At 37.5% G+C, this 20,517-nt stretch overlaps 1 protein-coding gene across 1 annotated transcript in view; it reads left to right on the forward strand.

The window, feature by feature from the left end:
- The first annotated feature begins 3,026 nt into the window (after window positions 1-3,026).
- The window catches only part of LOC127952461 (protein shisa-9B-like), a 34,173-nt gene continuing 16,682 nt past the window's right edge, over window positions 3,027-20,517 (forward strand). The window contains exons 1-2 of the mRNA XM_052550916.1: window positions 3,027-3,864; window positions 6,320-6,441. Coding sequence (XP_052406876.1) covers window positions 3,239-3,864; window positions 6,320-6,441 — 748 coding nt within the window. The 5' untranslated portion in view covers window positions 3,027-3,238. The remainder of the gene's footprint in view (window positions 3,865-6,319; window positions 6,442-20,517) is intronic.

Genomic DNA, 20,517 nt, shown 5'->3' on the forward strand with positions numbered 1-20,517 from the left:
TAGCCATGATTCCCTTGACAGCCAATTGTGATAAAGAAGCTTTCTGTGGCTCAAACTTACATCAAACGCAAATGAGCTAGATTTCTCAGGTGGCAGATGGTGCTTTCAAAACACTGCTAAAATTCCAGATTAACACCCCATCCAAAAATAAATGATATATGACAAACTTTGAGTTTATGCATGATCAAGGCCCCTCATTGTGATGGTGATTACAGAGAACTAAAAAAACTGATCAACAATAGCTGAAGATGCAAATAACTGAGCTATGTGGAGTTAACAGTGGGGTCCAAAAGTCAACATTGTTTTCTAATCTAATACAATATTGTCATTACAAATTGAACTGTATTGTTTCATTTGTGTAAAAGTCTTACTTGGTTTGTCCCTCTACAGCTTTAACAGAAGGACTCGAACTGCAGGAACTCTACAAATTTGTGTAAAACCTGATGATCATTTATACAGCACGATTTGAAAATGATCGAAAGAGCATCTTGAGCTTCACTGGATGAACACTACCTTAACAAAAGTGCTCTTTCTTGTAATAGTTTAAAGGAATAGGAACATTTCCCGAAAATGTACAGTACTCACCCTAAGGCCATCCAAGAGTTTGTTTCTATATCAGAACAGAGTTGGACAAATGTATCATTACATCACTTTTACATCACTACATTTAGCTCACCAGTGGATCCTCTGCAGTGAATGGGTGCCATCAGCATGAGAGTCCAAACAGCTGATAAAAACATCTCAATAATCCAAAAGTAATGTCATTAATAAACATCCATCACTAAAATGTTTTTTTTTTTTTTTTTAATCATTGCTAAAATATTAATCCTCTATCCATACTATTGCATTCTGGAGTGAAAAAGTCATCTTGTCTGAATCAGGAGAGAAATATGCACAGAACACGTGAAAACATTCAAAACACTTCTGAACTGTCAGTGAATTTTGTTGTGAGAGGACAACAGTGGTGGACTTTTTTCACCGGAGGAGCTATGCTATTTTGTCCAGAAGCAATGGTTTTGTATTTAAAAACGTCTTAATGATGGGTTGGTTTATTATAAACAGCTTCACAAGACCTTAATTGAGTAGTGTGGATTACTGTCTCTCATTCTGACGGCACCCATTCCAAAGCATTCTGAGACTTTCAAGATATCAAGACTAGAAATGCAATTATTTAGATATGAAAATAAAATAGAGCTGACGGAAACGAAAATCTATTTTAGTTTCTGAAAGACATGTATGCTCTCCACAAAGAAAGAATCTCCTTGGATGCACAACAGAAAAACATGAGGTAATTCACTACGTATTGACCTTTAAACAACAGGGTGCATCTCTTGCACAACCCATCATTCAGCTTCAGCTGTCCTTTATACAACTTGAAGGATCGTGCTGCTGAAGAAAAAAAAAAGGTTGGAAAAAATAGAAAGACGGCACTTTTCTCTGGCTTTCTGTGTGTTAAGAAAATCACTTTACTAATTCAATAGGACCTGGAAAATGAAATTAGGCCATTATGCACCTGGTTACCATGGCAATAACAAGACCAAGTGATCCCTCAGTGTCTCTCAAGTACTTTACGTATGGCCTCATTGACTCGTGCATTTGATAACCCTCATTCATGCAACAGTTTTGCTGTTTTCATAAGGTTTTATGAATTTGCTCAGAACATTAATACTCCAAAACCCTTATTTTATGTAGTTGCATTAGTGCTTCATTTTTCTTTCAAAGGTTAAGATTTCTGCCACCTTAGGCAGGTTTATTTGTCCTCTCAAAGACAAACAATGCAGATTACTCATTCATCTGCAGCAGTATGTAATTAACTTATTCTGAGCGGAGGTCTTGTTTGCCATGCCAAATGCCCATAAGGACGGGTATAATTTTGTAAATGCAGAGTGCAGACCATACAAAACAAGGGATTAATACAGAATATTAACATGATAAAATTGATTTATATTATCTCTCTTGAGATATGTAAGCCTGTCTGGGGTTTGCTTTTTGATTGTGCAATCAACTCTCTAACTGGCAACTTAACTGACTTTTGACTAAACATTTGATTTAGTTAGGTAGAAGAGCTTCGGTAACTACATTATATACATGTGCTCACAATTCCCAGAATTACTCACTAAGTGCCTACAGACAACACTGTATGACATAACAACCTCAAAAAAACATTTTTAAAAGGAAAAATAGAATTAGCTCCCTCTATGCTGTATTACAGGGCGCTGAAAAAAATCGAGAGAGATGAATAGATGAAAATAAATTTGCGAGACACATTCTTTCAGGTTATGAATAAGGCATAGTTCCAAAATCTTGGAAGATTTTAAAATATCAACACCAATATATCAATGAAATGTGCAGGCCCACTGTGCCTGTGTTTACTTTTCCTTAAGTGCAGTTCATGGGGATGATTTGCTGTTGTTTTCTGGTTGGTGCACCTACTCTGAGTCCAACTTAGCACGACCACTGGAAGTCCCTGCATCATGTCTCTTCTCATTTGCATAAAGTTGATCTCCTCTCAACTTTCATCACTATGGTGTCTGTCACTCATGCTGCCGGAATTCACCAACTGTTATTGAAATTAAATACTATCATAAATACTACAAGCATATAGATTTCATCAATTTCAGCAGAGATAAAAAGTGCTACCCTATCAACAGCTTTCCATTTTAGTTCAGTTGCACCCAATTTTTTATTTTTATTTTATTTGTATTTTTTTAAGGGCATTAAGGCATAAAAACATTTTTCATTCGCATTAGCCGAGTTATGAGTTGCATACATTTTATGTGCTACATGTTTTTCATGTGAGAATTACAGGACTTGATATTGATGTGCACATTCCGCTCTCTCTGTCTCTCTCTCTCTCTCTCTCTCTCTCTCTCTCTCTCTCTCTCTCTCTCTCTCTCTCTCTCTCTCTCTCTCCTTCTCCTAATCCTTTTGTTACTTCCATGTGCCCATACTTGGGTCTCTCCCCACCTCCCCTCTCATCATTACGCATTCAGTCTCACTCAGAGCTCTGTTCAAGCGCTGCTCATTGCGCTCCAGACACTCCACGCACCAGAGTGCGCAAGACCGCTGGTGTTAAGGATAGGCTAAAATAGTAGACAATACACAGTAGTGTTTATTCCTATGCCACATTTGGAACGATAGAAATCTACATATAATATATTCGAACACTTGCAAACTTCAAAGCCCGCGTAAACCAACCGTGGCGCTCAAGTATCCTCAAACATGAGCATCAACTCTGATGGCGGTGATATTCTTGATGGAGATATGCGTCCTGACACTTCATGACAAAAGATACCCAACTCTATTTTCCAGCGTCCGATTAGCCGTGGTAAAGAAGAGGAGAGAAGAGCGCAGGATGAAAAGCACTGGTTTACTCCTGGGTTACTTTTTGATGAAAGTTCTTGTGTGCGACGCGGATGGAGAACCTGGGAAAAACCTGGATGGTTTAGCGACGGCGTCCAGGTTCAACGACTCCAGAGACGGGGAAAACGGTCTCTCTGAGACCCCTCACACGGAGGACAGGTGTCGGGGCTATTATGATGTGATGGGTCAGTGGGATCCTCCGTTCGTGTGCCGGACGGGTAGCTACCTGTACTGTTGCGGGACCTGTGGCTTCAGGTTCTGCTGCGAGTTTAAAAACTCCAGATTAGATCAGACCACATGCAAAAACTATGACACCCCGCCATGGTCTATGACAGGCCGGCCACCACCGAAGATGATGGACCAACACGATTCGACCAAGGATAAAACAAATTTGATTGTGTATATCATATGCGGAGTAGTTGCTATCATGGCGCTGGTTGGAATATTCACCAAACTTGGCTTGGAGAAGGCGCATCGACCTCAAAGAGAGAACATGTCCAGGTACGTGACTTGTGTTTGCGAATTCAAGTTCAAACGCTGTTGTAAATTGTCTGCGTGATTGCGTTGTGGAGCTCATTTGATCTCATAGGAATGAAATAAAATTTGATTTAAAATAAATAAATAAAGAATAATCATTCCAAAACCAAATATATATGCTATGTTACATATCTATATGTGTCTCTGTATCACTATATGTATATGTAATTGTGTGTTTTATTTATCCTTTTCATAAGTTGTTGTTAATGGTTGTAGAGATGAGTTTATTCCACAGGGAATAAAAAGATAAAAATTAGATGTCCTTAATATCTCAATATGTATTTCTTGTAGACAACAATTCGATTAACAAATGGAGATGTTTACTTAAGTTGTTTGCATGTTTCCACATTTCAGAGTTTCAGTAATTATCTCACAATGTCACAAACAGTCCTTCAATTTGCAAGATAAAGTCTTCCATCAGGTGTTTCATTATGGACTTCATTATATGACAGTCTTCCTGAAAAATCAGAGATATGCTGTTTGCATTGATTTAGTTGTAAAATCTCACAATAGGTCAACAATGACCTAATTTGCATCTATTTTTATTCTGTCCTAATGAGATTGGTTTATTTAGTTTAGTTTACATTGATATCAGTATGAATGAGAGTGCTTATATCTTTTGAGCTATCACAAGCAACCTCAAAACAAGACAGTTTTCCTCTGGGATGTCATTCAGCATAGCTCAAGGCTTTCAAGGATTACACTGACACGACTCTATCATCATGACCTTGTGCTAGTTTTTCTAACTTCTACTGGCTTCATTTTCCTGTCTCCATTTATCACTCAGGCAGTCTACAACACTGACATGTACAGAAGCACAGAATACGCTCCTTTAGTTTCACAGACAGGTATTCATTTGAGTTTCAAGGTTTAGTAGGCCTATAAGGGATGGAATGTACAAATTCTTTCAAATCAAGAAAATTCTTTCATTTCTTTCTTTCAATAAAAACTAAAGACTGGACATGTTTTCTTCTGAAGACTCTAGCTGGAAGCAGATGTACTACAAAAACACCAACATCTCAAAATAAACAAAAAAACTGACTAGCATTCGATCAGCAGTGTTTTAAACATTCATCAACATCTCCGCAAGTCTCTAATTATCTCCATGGTGAAGCACAGATTTAGTCTATAAAAGCCTCTACTCCAAACAAATGAACATTCACGTATGCTCACTCATATAAACATCGGTAGAGAGGTGTCCATGACATTAGTAGGATAATGGACACTGATCTGTGTCTAATGATACTAATATTTCAAGGACATTCTGTTTGTGCACTGACCTTTCACTCTATTTAGACTAACCCGTACATGCAATCGAAACTCATATTTGCCATAGTGTACCATCCACCACCCACAACACGCTATTTACACCCTTTTAATACAGTGCCTTTTGAATATTGCACCATGCTGACCATTTTAATTATTTTCATGATAGTTTAATCAACGTATCTCCACAAAAAGGTCTTTCCACACCATTTCAAAGCTTTGGTGTGAAGGAATCTATCAGTTTTATGTGCATAAGGTTGGGTTGTGGAACCCAGATGGGAGTTTTGTAGCTTAGACCATATGTCTCTTAGATCAAGTATTACGAGAGTATTTTCTTAAATACTGAAAAATACAGCTTTTAGCAGATATACATAGTTTTACCCTTATGTTGTGTTTCAGTCATTTAAACATAGAATGGATTTTCTTATTCCTGAAAATGCTTGTTAATCTTATCAACTGAAACTTAATGACTTTGCCAACACAGGGTGTTACAACCTTCAGCCTACAAAAAATGAGTTAGAAATTTCCCAACATGCTATATTAGAGTCGGATTTGTAACATGAAGGTTGTGGGTTCGAGTCTCAGGTTCGGCAGGGATTGTCGGTGGCGTGAGTGAATAACCAGCGCTCTCTTCCACTCTCAATACCAGCGACTGAGGTGAGACCCTTGAGCAAGGCAGTGAAGCCCCAACTGCTCCCCGGGTGCCGCAGCAATATGGCTGTCCACTGCTCTGGGTCTGTGTTCACGGTGTGTGTGTTCACTACTGTGTGTGTGTGCACTTGGATGGGTTAAATGCAGAGCACAAGTTCCGGGTATGGGTCACCATACTTGACCACACTTCACTTCACTATTATAACCGGATCTTGGATTAAAACTAAAGCATATTGGCTATTTAAATAATAAATAAATAAATGATTGGTGTTTCAATAGGAGATGCATCAACAAAGGGAAAGAAAACTACTCATCAGCATATTTGATCAGATTTTCATTTTGGTCTAATAGAAACACATTGTTGCAGTAGAACTTTGTCAAAATTTATTTATAATCTACTAAACAAATGTCAGTCACAAACAGTAAATATGTACTGAATTGCTCTAAATTAATTAAGAGTTTTATTTTGTGTAAGATAAGTAAATTACGCTTTTCTCCATAGAGCACTGGCCCAGGTGATGCGCCAGACAGCTCCAGGAGAGCATGTGGAGAGAGAGGAGAACTTGGCGGTGCATGGACAACACTACGAGAACATGCAGGCCAGAGCAACAGGAAACAACCTGCGTAAGTAAATCTGTTCCTTACCATCAGAGCTCACGCACAACAGGTCAAATCCATATCACTCAAAGCTCAGTTTAGCTCATTCTGGAAAACACTCTCCGCTGTGACAATCCAGTAGTAGCAGATGCATCTTCTTCACCCCAGAGAAGCAGCTGTGAGGTCCTATGGCTATTCAATAGTAAATATATTCGCCTGCTTGATTCGACTCCTACTGAGAACAGGGGAAGTAGTTACAGAAGCCCACTTTTGGCATGTCCGGTGGGCTGCAGTAGCACTTGCGTCTATAGTGATCATTTAACATGCTGAGATAGTAATTACTACAGGCTAAGTGGCTGATTAACACACAGCAAGCACACACACACTCACACACACACAACTCTTATCTCTCTCGCTCACTCTCTTTTCACGTCATGCTGTTATTTCATGTAAAAAACACAAATGTGCAGTAAAATATAAGAACAATCAAATTATCACTTTAAAATTTTTTTTTACTTTGGCAAGTGTTCTAATTTATTTTTAAATTATGGATAGTTCTGATATTGGATGCTGACTGGTGAATAATAAAATATTATAAAACAGATCATTCTTGTAGTGCATGCTGATTGGTTGATCCAATATATTTTAAAATGCATTGATCCAGTCCTGGGTGCTTACTGGTCAATACAAAATATTTTAGATCAGACTGTTCTGATCATGGATGCTGATTTGGTCAATATGGAATATTCTAAAATGGTCATTTCTATACTTGGATGCTGATTAGTCAGTGCAATATGTTATAAAATGGGAAGTTCTGGTCCTAGAGGCTGACTGCACAATATTAAAAATGACAAAAACAGGTATTTCTGGTCCTGGATGCCGATTAGTCAATACAAAGAACACTTCATGATATAGTTACAGGCAGCGATGATGTAAAGCACCTGTTCACTATATTACTGTTTGCTCCTATAGCAGATTCATATTTTTGTTGAAATGCGGTGGTCTATTTAGTCTGGAACTGTATCTACTAAAAAGATAGACCTGATTGAATTTGCGGGAAAAAATAAAAATAAAAAATAAATAATGAAAAATAGTTTTCTTGATATTTTTAATATATAGTAACTATTTTTTAAAGTGATAAGGCACTCGAGGCCATATTGTATTTAATTGCTTAACTATAAGTTCCTTTAATTTAGCTGAGGCAAAAATGATTAAACATTGCTTTCCAAGGCAATGTGAATATGCTATTTATCAAAAGATATCTGGCATGAAAAACAATCAGTAATGCCTCCTCCATAAATAATGTTTAAAATGAAATATTACAGGCTAGGAAGTCTAATGCAATAAAGTTCAGCCCACAGACAGCACTGATTTACTAACATTGTCTAGTGGCATGTCACAGTGTTGCCATGGTGCTGACGGATTCCCGATCTGCTTCCCAGTTGTTTAGATCAGTATGCCTTGTGTTGAGTCAAACAGTTACGTTTTATTTGATGGCCTCCTAATAAGAGTCAGAAAAGCAGTTGTAGCAGATGTCGTATGCTCTTTTTATAGCCTGCGTGTTTCATGCAAACACTTCGATGTGCCTGGTAAAGCATGTTTATGTAACTAAATTGCTGTATAAAGTCAATCAATCAATCACCTTTATTTATATAGTGCTTTAAACAAAATACATTGCGCCAAAGCACTGAACAACATTCATTTGGAAAACAGTGTCTCAATAATGCAAAATGATAGTTAAAGGCAGTTCATCATTGAATTCATTGATGTCATCTCTGTTCAGTTGAAATAGTGTCTGTTTTAATTTGCAATCAAGTCAACGATATCGCTGTAGATGAAGTGACCCCAACTAAGCAAGCCAGAGGCGACAGCGGCAAGGAACCGAAACTCCATCGGTGACAGAATGGAGAAAAAAACCTTGGGAGAAACCAGGCTCAGTTGGGGGGCCAGTTCTCCTCTGACCAGACGAAACCAGTAGTTCAATTCCAGACTGCAGCAAAGTCAGATTGTGCAGAAGAATCATCTGTTTCCTGTGGTCTTGTCCTGGTGCTCCTCTGAGACAAGGTCTTTACAGGGGATCTGTATCTGGGGCTCTAGTTGTCCTGGTCTCCGCTGTCTTTCAGGGCAGTAGAGGTCCTTTCTAGGTGCTGATCCACCATCTGGTCTGGATACGTACTGGATCCGGGTGACTGCAGTGACCCTCTGATCTGGACACAGACTGGATCTGGTGGCCACGGTGACCTCGGAACAAGAGAGAAACAGACAAATATTAGCGTAGATGCCATTCTTCTAATGATGTAGAAAGTACGGTGTTATGTGAAGTGTTCCGGTTCCAGTTTACCTAATTAATGCAGCCTAAAAATCCTTTAACGGATTTGGATATTAAAAGCATATTAGTATGTTATGTGTATGCCAGGTTAAAGAGATGGGTCTTTAATCTAGATTTAAACTGCAAGAGTGTGTCTGCCTCCCGAACAATGTTAGGTAGGTTATTCCAGAGTTTAGGCGCCAAATAGGAAAAGGATCTGCCGCCCGCAGTTGATTTTGATATTCTAGGTATTATCAAATTGCCTGAGTTTTGAGAACGTAGCGGACGTAGAGGAGTATAATGTAAAAGGAGCTCATTCAAATACTGAGGTGCTAAACCATTCAGGGCTTTATAAGTAATAAGCAATATTTTAAAATCTATACGATGTTTGATAGGGAGCCAGTGCAGTGTGGACAGGACCGGGCTAATATGGTCATACTTCCTGGTTCTAGTAAGAACTCTTGCTGCTGCATTTTGGACTAGCTGTAGTTTGTTTACCAAGCGTGCAGAACAACCACCCAATAAAGCATTACAGTAGTCTAACCTTGAAGTCATAAATGCATGGATTAACATTTCTGCATTTGACATTGAGAGCATAGGCCGTAATTTAGATATATTTTTGAGATGGAAAAATGCAGTTTTACAAATGCTAGAAACGTGGCTTTCTAAGGAAAGATTGCGATCAAGTAGCACACCTAGGTTCCTAACTGATGACGAAGAATTGACAGAGCAACCATCAAGTCTTAGACAGTGTTCTAGGTTATTACAAGTAGAGTTTTTAGGCCCTATGATTAACACCTCTGTTTTTTCTGAATTTAGCAGTAAGAAATTACTCGTCATCCAATTTTTTATATCGACTATGCATTCCATTAGTTTTTCAAATTGGTGTGTTTCACCGGGCTGCGAGGAAATATAGAGCTGCGTATCATCAGCATAACAGTGAAAGCTAACACCATGTTTCCTGATGATATCTCCCAAGGGTAACATATAAAGCGTGAAGAGTAGCGGCCCTAGAACTGAGCCTTGAGGTACTCCATACTGCACTTGTGATCGATATGATACATCTTCATTCACTGCTACGAACTGATGGCGGTCATATAAGTACGATTTAAACCATGCTAATGCACTTCCACTGATGCCAACAAAGTGTTCAAGTCTATGCAAAAGAATGTTGTGGTCAATTGTGTCAAACGCAGCACTAAGATCCAATAAAACTAATAGAGAGATACACCCACGATCAGATGATAAGAGAAGATCATTTGTAACTCTAAGGAGAGCAGTTTCAGTACTATGATACGGTCTAAATCCTGACTGGAAATCCTCACATATACCATTTTTCTCTAAGAAGGAATATAATTGTGAGGATACCACCTTTTCTAGTATCTTGGACAGAAAAGGGAGATTCGAGATTGGTCTATAATTAACTAGTTCTCTGGGGTCAAGTTGTGGCTTTTTTATGAGAGGCTTAATAACAGCCAGTTTGAAGGTTTTGGGGACATGTCCTAATAACAATGAGGAATTAATAATAGTCAGAAGAGGACCTATGACTTCTGGAAGCACCTCTTTTAAGAGCTTAGATGGTATAGGGTCTAACATACATGTTGTAAGTTTAGATGATTTAACAAGTTTATACAATTCTTCCTCTCCTATAGTAGAGAATGAGTGGAACTGTTCCTCAGGGGGTCTATAGTGCACTGTCTGATGCGAAACTGTAGCTGACGGCTGAATGGTTGCAATTTTATCTCTAATAGTATCAATTTTAGAAGTAAAGTAGTTCATAAAGTCATTACTGCTGTGGTGTTGGGAAATGTCAACACTTGTTGAGGCTTTATTTTTCGTTAATTTAGCCACTGTATTGAATAAATACCTGGGGTTATGTTTGTTTTCTTCTAAAAGAGAAGAAAAGTAATCAGATCTAGCAGTTTTTAATGCTTTTCGGTAGGATATGCTACTTTCCCGCCAAGCAATACGAAATACCTCTAGTTTTGTTTTCCTCCAGCTGCGCTCCATTTTTCGGGCTGCTCTCTTTAGGGTGCGAGTATGCTCATTATACCATGGTGTCAAACTGTTTTCCTTAACCTTTCTTAACCGTAAAGGAGCAACTGTATTTAAAGTGCTAGAAAAGAGAGAGTCCATAGTTTCTGTTACATCATCAAGTTGTTCTGAGGTTTTGGATATGCTAAGGAATTCGGATACATCAGGAAGATAACTTAAAAAGCTGTCTTTTGTGGTAGAAGTGATGGTTCTTCGATACTTGTAACAAGAAGTAGAATTTACAATTTTGGCTATATGAAGTTTACACAGAACTAAATAATGATCTGAGATATCATCACTTGGCTGAATAATTTCAACACTATCAACATCAATTCCATGTGACAGTATTAAATCTAGAGTATGATTTCGACAATGAGTAGGTCCTGAAACGTGTTGTCTAACACCAATAGAGTTCAGAATGTCTATAGTTTTTCGAAGAAATCAGTGAACAGGGGGTGTAATTTCTGAATTTAAGTGGAAGTGAAAAGCTCTTTGTTGATATTCGCCTGTTATCACAATGCAAGTTCATGCTTGACTGTTTGTCTTCGCTTATTGTCTGAGATGGAGGAAACTGATTTTCTTGGAAAGAAAACAAATCGAGCACTTAAAGATAGCTGTCTGTTTTGAGCAAGAGAGTGAAATCTGTAGTGCACACCCGTGTTTTTCCTCCAACAACACTTAAGAGGCAATGGGGAATGTATGTTAACAGGCTGGCTGAGTGATTGCGCTTGGTGCTGAAAGTGCAACGGAGCAGAGCGGAGCGACATGCAGGTGTTGCTCCTCTAAAGAGCTGTCTCTACCAATACTGGGGAGAAATAACATCATAAGAGAAGGACCGTCTGCAGGGAGCTCAAACATCTCGCTGTACAAAATAGGGGAAACAGTCCAAACCACCAGCTTGCTCACATTCAAGGCTCTGTGGCCACAAACCCATTAAAGTGTTTACTTGAGAAGTGCTGACTGGTGCCACACTGGGACCTGGGGTTGACTTGGCCTTGTTGTATTAAACAAGGTTACACATATGAAGCAAACCAGAGCAAAGTCGAGAGCCATGCCATTCATAAAAGTTGAGAAGACTAAAGTAGAAACTTAGTGACAGAGCCATTGTGCCAAACCAGACGCTGTGCTGTGATGCCCATGTGGGTGACGAGTTTAGCTCTGGCAATTATAAATGTCTTTACTGTCACTTTTGGTAAATGAAATAAATCCTTTCTGAATATATACTGTCCCCAAACTTTGTGTTAGTTCTTTTTTTTTTTTTGTCCCCAGTCTCCCCAAAAACCTCTTTATTGGAGCATTTTGGTTTAGTGTAAAACAATCGGGTAGCTATTTTTTCTATAGTAATTCTATAACCTTCTTTTGCTCAAGTCAGGCTAATAAACTGTATATTTCAGATTGATTTGCTCATGTCCATGAAATGCATTACGTTGTGTTGTTCTTAATCATGAAAACATATTTGACTTCACATTTTACACATCACCAGAGCCAAAAACTGAGGAATTAAATATTTCCGGCTTTCTGTTTTCCGTTATCCTTCAGTTAGCAAGCTAACAGCTTAGCCTATTAGCTTAGCATAATGCTGAGTGGTTAAGAATAACTCTTTTGATATCACAATAGCGCTATGTTTTAGCCATCTATGAAGAAAGAAGCTTTTTTGTACACATAATGGTGTAGTTAAACCTTCAAACCACTGAATCTAGCCGAAACTTGACTCCCTGGATGATGCCTTTAGTAATGAGGCGACTGGTTAATTTAATTGAAAGGCAGGACATATCTTTCTAAGAATGGTCCATCTCCTCCTCCTCAGACCGTCTCACAGCCAAAATGTCCTGTCACATGCTATACTGTATATAATTACGCTCAAAATACCTCTGTTCTACAACACACTGATTTGAAATCACATCTGTATTTTCAAAACTGAGTCATATAGTGGTTGGAAAAACAGAATTACCATTGAATCAGTGAATCAGTGACTGGAATGCATTTCATAGTCCCGGTCCAGCAGTCCGGGTTAACCAAGCACAATAAACTTGATTTGGCTTGAGAGCTTTATGTATTTACTGCCCAACCGCTGCAATTTTCCATTACAATACAGATCTAACTTGCACAATAAGTCTGGGATGCCCACAGTTAGTGTTTTTAAACTGTACTGAGGCTGTTTTTATTTAAACAGGTGACAGCAGTGATATATAATTAATTCACACCCTGAGCCAGTGTTTGTACAGCACAGTTTTACTCATAAGAATCTGCTTAAACTCAGAACCCGCTGGGCAAAGAAACTAACGGTGACTCATTATTATGCCAGTTAACCTAATCAACTCTCTGTCTTCTGTTTACACATCAGAACAGCTTAGAGCAGATTTTGTGAGCTTAAAGGACTAAATAACTGTTAGAGGTGAAAGCAGCATGAAGATGAATCGAAATGCAGTACTGTGTGGAGTTTGTAAAACTGCAGCTGAGTTAAGTCAAAGCTGATGTATCCAGATTATAATAATGCTATGTGTTCTCTGCGCTTACAGTAGCGAAACACAACAGAAGAAGTTTTACCAGGAGTGAATATTCCTGTCAGAAATCCTTGAGTTCAGCTGTGGTTTAGTTACACAGACAGCTTTACCTGGTTGGCTGCACTGCTTGTTTCCATGGAAATGGTGTAAGATTTTGCTGACCATTGTTTTCATTCTGTGTGGAAAAAAAAAAATACGGCTGAACTGAAAAAAAGGCAAAATAAACCATCATAATGGGATCATATGGGTGTTGTGCAAGATGCATGAATGTTGGTAGTGATTGCACCTTTTAGCACGATGGGAAATAATGACCTGGTCATACATTTGTCAACGTATCAGTCTCAATATTACAGGTACTTGTTATGGAGTTTCAGCATATCACAAACTTTTCCTAAAAAAAACAAAAAAACAATTTAAATAATTCCAATTTTTTTATTTAAATCACTTTCTCCGTTATCCAACACTCACTTAACAGTGTTTCTTTATCTATTTATATTTTATCTTAAACCCAGGAGTTAAATAATTGAATAACTAAAATAATTGAATTAATTTTTATTTTTTTATTTGAATATTATGTTTTTCACAGGCGCTGGTATGCTACGCTAGTTTTGGAATCCACGATTTATCAAAGAATCATTGTCAAATTAAATATCAAATTAACATACCCTACAATCTGATGTTGTGAGACCTAAACTGACTAGCTTTTAAAATGATTTTATCATAGAACGCATGAAAATAATTATCAGCTTATTGGTTTCAGTCAGAATTGTAATATTATTGCCTCCCTATCCGAGATCACACTGGAAATCCTGAATTTCATATTTAATTTAAATGTTCTAATAAACATATATTTTTGGGATTTGAACAAATTTCACATATTTTTTTTTTCAAAGAAACAGTTACGCTGATAATATAGTTCATATTAAATAAATACTGAACTTTATATCAAAATATCATCTGATACCTTCAATAAACCCTAATTACTTATTGCAGAACAGTAGAGTGATCACTCTTCTCCTTTGCAGTTTAATCATTGCAGTCTCTCATAAAGGTGCTGAACGCTGAATGGTAAAATATGTTAGGGCAGGGATTAAGAGTACAGCTGAAATTACTGTTATTGGTTAATGAATTTAGGCAGGGACAAGTAGAGCCCGGGAAGTCAGATCAATTATCACTTCTTAAACAGAGTTCCCTCTTCCCTCTAATGCCCCACTTCCCAACTGAATAATTATCAGTTAATTTCCTGCCAGTCAATGTGCTGACAGGTAGGTGGCTATGTAAATCAACAGCATCCGAGGAAGGCTGCGATGACTGGCAAGCAATGGTGTGGACATCTCAGATCGCATAGGCTCCAAGTTAACACATTATAATTAGAAAAAAAAACCACACCATCAAAACCAAGCAAAACATATAAATAATCCCCGATTGGAGCTGTGACATAAATCGCCCGTCTGGCTCGTCAGAGGCTGCATGCGAGCTCACACTGCTAAAGCAACTGTTGAGATGATGAGAGCTGAGAAAGGCTGCTTTTTTATCGGGCCCAAATTGGCTCTTTGAGATCTGTGTCACAATAGGGGGTGGATTGCTTCAGACCTTCATACATCCCACCATCAGTCAAATACTCCCACAGATTGAGCAGAAAACGGCCATAGATGATTGTAAAGGAGCAATTGCCCAATTCAATTTAAAGGGGTCACATCATGAGAAATCCAATTTGATCTTTTAAGATGCAAAAAAAACAATCCCCTTGTTCTAAAGTGTGTCAGATTTATGAAACATTAACATAAAACCGCCCACATGTACAGATCAGAATCACCTATTGTGTGTTCAGAAGCTTGACGTAATATAACAGGATGGATATTGTGTAGCACCTACAGCTCTGCATAGCTTTCTGAACAAAAAATCAAAGAGCGGCTGGTTAGAAAAGATTATCTGTTAGTTTAAGATCTCTGGTCATTCCTGTCTCAGTTTGTTTGGAATGGAGACCAATGTATATGTGGAACAAAATATATCATTGTTGCAAATAAGAATTTGTTCCCACGACTTATTAATTCATGGCCACATTTTATTAATCCATCATAGTTTTAATTAAATCATGGCTACTTATATTTTTTGACTACTTTATACAGTTTAAAGAAAGCAAAAAAAGCTGTCAAATTTGCTGTCAGTCTCTCAGACTTTGTATTGCATTCACTCACGCAGCATCGTTGACCAGTTCTGAATGAAAAAATTAAAATAAAAGAATTGCTAGATTTATGATGTTATTAACAGTGGAAACTGTCATCACAGTTTGTAAAAAGGGTCCATAGCATAATTATCAGAAAAGATTATTTTGTGATCCTGTCACATGTGATGCAGGCTTTGCCCTTACGAAAGGAAAATATATTTACCAATATATTTCTTAAAGTATATTGTAATATATTGTAATATATTATTTTCCCTTTTTATTTTCTAATATTTTATATATTTGAATACATTTAATAATATATTGATGATACATATATTATATAATATATTGCAAAATATACAAATGATTGCCGCTTTCAATATATTGCAATATATTGGAAAAAATAAATATATATAAGAATATATGCCTATTATATTACATTATATTTTCCAATATACTGCAATATATTTTTGTTTCATAAGGGTGGGAAGAAACTGGTATTGAGATATAGAAAAGATAAAAACTATATTTGAAAAGCTGCATTCCAGGGCAGCAAACTGTAATTTATGATCCACATGCAAAGGGGGTGTTTATTAAAGAAAAGAAAAAACAAACAAACAAAAAAGCCTGTTTAATAATAAAAATGAAAACTAAATTACACAAAACATAATTAGTGTACATTGCAAGTGTACCTCAGAGGAAAATAAGCTTAGTTGTAGGCATGTATTTTGCAGTGTTATTCAGAATGTGGATTGTTGGTTTGTACATGTTCTATAGCTTCAAGTACTTGTCCAAATGTATTCTGGTGGCATAATGGCACCCTACAAGAGCTGTTATTGTTATGCAAGTGCAGAGCCGTCATAAACAGCATGAAAATCATTCTTCACTTTGTGTTCGAACAGCACAGTTAGAATGACAGAAGGACATTCAAATTCTAAATCAATGCGGACTTTGTCTGTAAACAAGACGGCATCATCAGAAAAAAATAGCATCTTAAGAAATGGCATTTCAAAGAATGTCAGTTCGAAGAGCCCAATTTCACAACGATTACACTGACTCCAAACAATTAAAGTAACGTGATGGTAACTAAAGCAAAATAAGAGCTCTTTGTCTGTTATGGTCTGGCTATGCTTTTATTCAAGCATTTCTCAAGGAACAACGGTGTCAACATGCTGTCCCCCTGACTGTGTGGCACATGCTGTCCCCCTGACTGTGTGGCACATGCTGTCCCCCTGACTGTGTGGCACATGATTGCTAACTCCTGTTCCTATCGTTTGTCCATGGCACAAGCCTCCCACCGCAACTGGAGCACTTACGGTAGCATGGCCTCTTTTTACCGCAGGTGTTCAAGTGTGTGTGTGTGTGTGTGTGTGTAGGGGTGGGGGTTGTATTTCTTCTCAACTTAAAAACCATGTCATTGAGTGGCTGTCAGACCACTTCCTCTCAGTCAAAATGTAAGCCCAGCGGTGATGTGCACTCCTGAAGTGGGTCAGTCCAATCTGGATTTTTTGGAACCGCTGTAAGAATTGGGTCCACTATTTTTTTTTTTATTGGTCTACATTTTTTAGTGGCAGAATTTTGTCTGGAGGGCATCTTATCTTCCAGAGTTTCTGGACCAAGTGTTTGAAGTCTTCACTGAGAGAAAAAAAATCAGGTTATTACTATGTTTAGCATTTAGGGAGTGAGGCAGTTCATATCAGATAAACTGATGTGTTTATTGATTTTGAGCTTTTTTAATCCCAGTCTTTTTCAGGTTGAATGTGGTTTGTGTTTGTTTACTATGTTGAACATTTTACACCATTATGAAACAAACATAAAACACAATTATTAGGAATTGTGTTTATAGTGACATTTATGCTGTCTGTGTTGTTTTATCATCGCTTCACTAAATGTTTACTGTGTAAACAAGCTTATGCTTTGCTCCTTAGTCAACAACACTAACTAGCAGATTGGCTTGATGCTGCAAATCTGTGTGATGAATCTAAGTGAAATCTGTGTTGGGAAATATTTTGCCCTCAAGCAAATTACTGGATTCAAAATTCCAGTGGAATTCTTCCTTGAAAATATGGAGAACAATGTTAAATGTGACCAGTTTAAATGAATAAAATGGCTAAGAATTTACTCACCTTGAGACTATCCAAGATGCAGTGAAGGGGTGCCGTCAGAATGAGAGTCCAAATTGCTGATAAAAACATCACAATAATTCACAAGTAATCCACTATGGATTAACCAAATGTTAATTGATGGACTGACTCCAGTCTATCAGTTAATATCTTGTAAAGTGAAAAGCTGCATTTTTGTTAGAAACAAATCCATCATTAAAATGTTTACTTAAAACTCTTGCTTCCGGCTAAAATATGACTCCTCTATCAATACTATTGCTATCTCATCTGAATCAGGAGATCAATTTTCATCATCAATCAATTTATCATAATAAAAACATTAAGCACCTTTACAAGCAAAAAAAGATTGCTTGTGGATTATTGTGATGTTTTTAACATCTGTTCGGACTCTCATTTTGATGGCACCCATTCACTGCAGAGGATCCATTGGTGATGCAATGCTAAATTTCTACAAATCAGTTCTGATGAAGAAACAAACTCATCCACATTGTGGATGGCCTGAGGGTGAGTAAATTTTCTGCAAATTTTCATTTTTAGGTCATCTATTCCTTTGAGCCAGATGGCAATTTGTAAATCCCATGATTCCCATCGCAGGGTTTTGCACTGAAAAAGTGCATACAAAAAAACAAAACAAAAAAAAAAAACATTTTAATGGCCTTCTTTTTAAACACAACAATAGATTTACAATGTATGATTTTTTTTTCATTAATATAAAAAATATATATATTAATGCTAAACTGAGTTCACCATCAGGTGAAACTGTGTTTTTAGAGAGAAATATCAATGATGAGTCCCCCAAAAGCATTTGAACACTCATTTTACATTTACATTACATTTACATTCATTCATTTACAGACGCTTTTATCCAAAGCAATCAAAAACAACAAAAAGAGCAATTTTAATGTAAAATATCAATACAAGCAGCATCTGTAAACAAATAAACTGTAAACTCTTAAAGAAATCTACAAGGCAGTTGTTTTAGTGCTTTCAATGATTTTGATTGCTCCATTTGTTTCATGTAGCATACATTTTGTATTCCCATGTTATGCCCTCTGGTCACTATGGCGTGGCTCATTGAAAATCAAATAACATGTTTCTGCTGTTACTCATTTTTCCAGTCCTGGTCTGACTGACTGTCTCTCAAGGCTGCATCAGTACGATATAAACCCATTTGCTGTGGAGAAGCAAACAGTAGTACTAATAACTATGGGAATATATTTGAAGGTGGGTAATGGGTAATGCTGTGCCGATCCCTGTCCATTAATATTTATTGAATTTGAGGCTGAGGAAGGGTATTGAATATTTATGGAAAATAACCACATGAAGCTGTACCATACTAATGAAGCAGTACAGGCAGAATGCAATGCAAACTGAATTTGAAAATCACATTTGTTTGTAAAATAACTTAGGAAATACCGATTGTCTGCAATAATTGTGGCCTGAGACTTAAATATCAACTTATCTTCCAAGACAGCAGAAAGTTCAATTTATTTCCATGAGGCCCCTGCAGTGGACACACTGTTTTGCTGGAATGCACCAAGACGTTGAAAAAGGCTATAGAGACAGGCTCAGAGTGCAAGGAGTGCCAGAAGATGAAATATGTATATGTACTAGGCCACCACAAGGCAAGATTTGGAAAGAATTGCAGAAGAAATGCTTGCAGTTACCAAATACTCGTATTTATTCTTTCTCTGAACAGAGCACAGTACTGGCAATGAAAAGCAGGAAAATAATAAGTTGTGGCTTGTAAGACTAGAGTTTGTGGTCTCATCAGCCTGTCAGGCACAAAGCAGAGAAGCTTTCTTCACTTAGTCAGTGAGAGAGTCGACTATCGACTAAAACTTTAGGAAATAGTGTCATTTAATGTTTTCTCAGATATCTGAAAAAAAAAGACTTGATGTGTGTGCATTCATAAAAATAAAAGGTTCCAGAAGGGTTGTAACAATGCCATCAAAAGGGCCCTTTTGGTTCCCCAAAGAGGTTTCAAATGAAGTTTCAAACCATTTGTGGAATTGAGCCTTTATTTTTGAAAGTGTGGTGGGATGTGCAATCCCTACATCCATGATTTGAGTCTATGAGGCAAGTTAGGGGTCCATAAGTGGCATACTTATTCTAAACCAATGCGCCCCTGACACAATGTCCAAATTTCCTGGGGAGAGATGAATATTCCGATGTAGGTTTCCAAATTTAAGATGGGTGCCCACTAGTGGAGTTGTGTGGAGTGTGTATGAGTCATGTAATGGCAGATCAAATAAGTCAGAGCTCGTCCTGCATTCTACTGCCATTTTGCTGTTGAATCACATGCTAAGCTTTTATTTGCCAACACAAAAGAAGTCAATATTCACCAAAACTCCAAAACTTACAAATATTACAAATTATTACAAATATTACTCTTAAAAAATATTACAAATATTCTTCAAAATGTCTTCTTTTATGTTTAACAGAAGAAAGTCAGGGTTGACGTTTTATATATATATATATATATATATATATATATATATATATATATATATATATATGGTCATATATAGAGATCAGTGGGTAAGACACAAGTCCAGTCTGTGCTGAACCACTGCTGTCAATCAAACAATTGTGGGAGGGGCCTCCCACCGTGTGACATAAGATGGTAGAGGTCTTCACGGGTCCAAAAATTCGTGCCTGAACCCGACAGAGACCCGTAATGTACTACACCGAACCGACCCGGACCCGTCTATTATTTCAAAAGCTGGACCCGGACCCGTGTAGATCCAAGAAATGCCTACCCGGACCCGACCCAGGCCCATATATTATTTGAAATCTGGACCTGAACCCGCCAGAAAAACACAGACCCGACTGGACCCGACGTTCACATATTCCACCTTAAATTGCTATTACAAGTCAATAAACCGGTTGTGAAGAATACAGATTTTTGTCTTACCTAATTTAAAGAGCCGTAGTCTCTCTTCCTTGTACCTGACTGCCTGTGAT

Source organism: Carassius gibelio, chromosome A3 (assembly GCF_023724105.1).
Source record: "Carassius gibelio isolate Cgi1373 ecotype wild population from Czech Republic chromosome A3, carGib1.2-hapl.c, whole genome shotgun sequence".
In the NCBI taxonomy this organism is placed as follows: Eukaryota; Metazoa; Chordata; class Actinopteri; order Cypriniformes; family Cyprinidae; genus Carassius; species Carassius gibelio.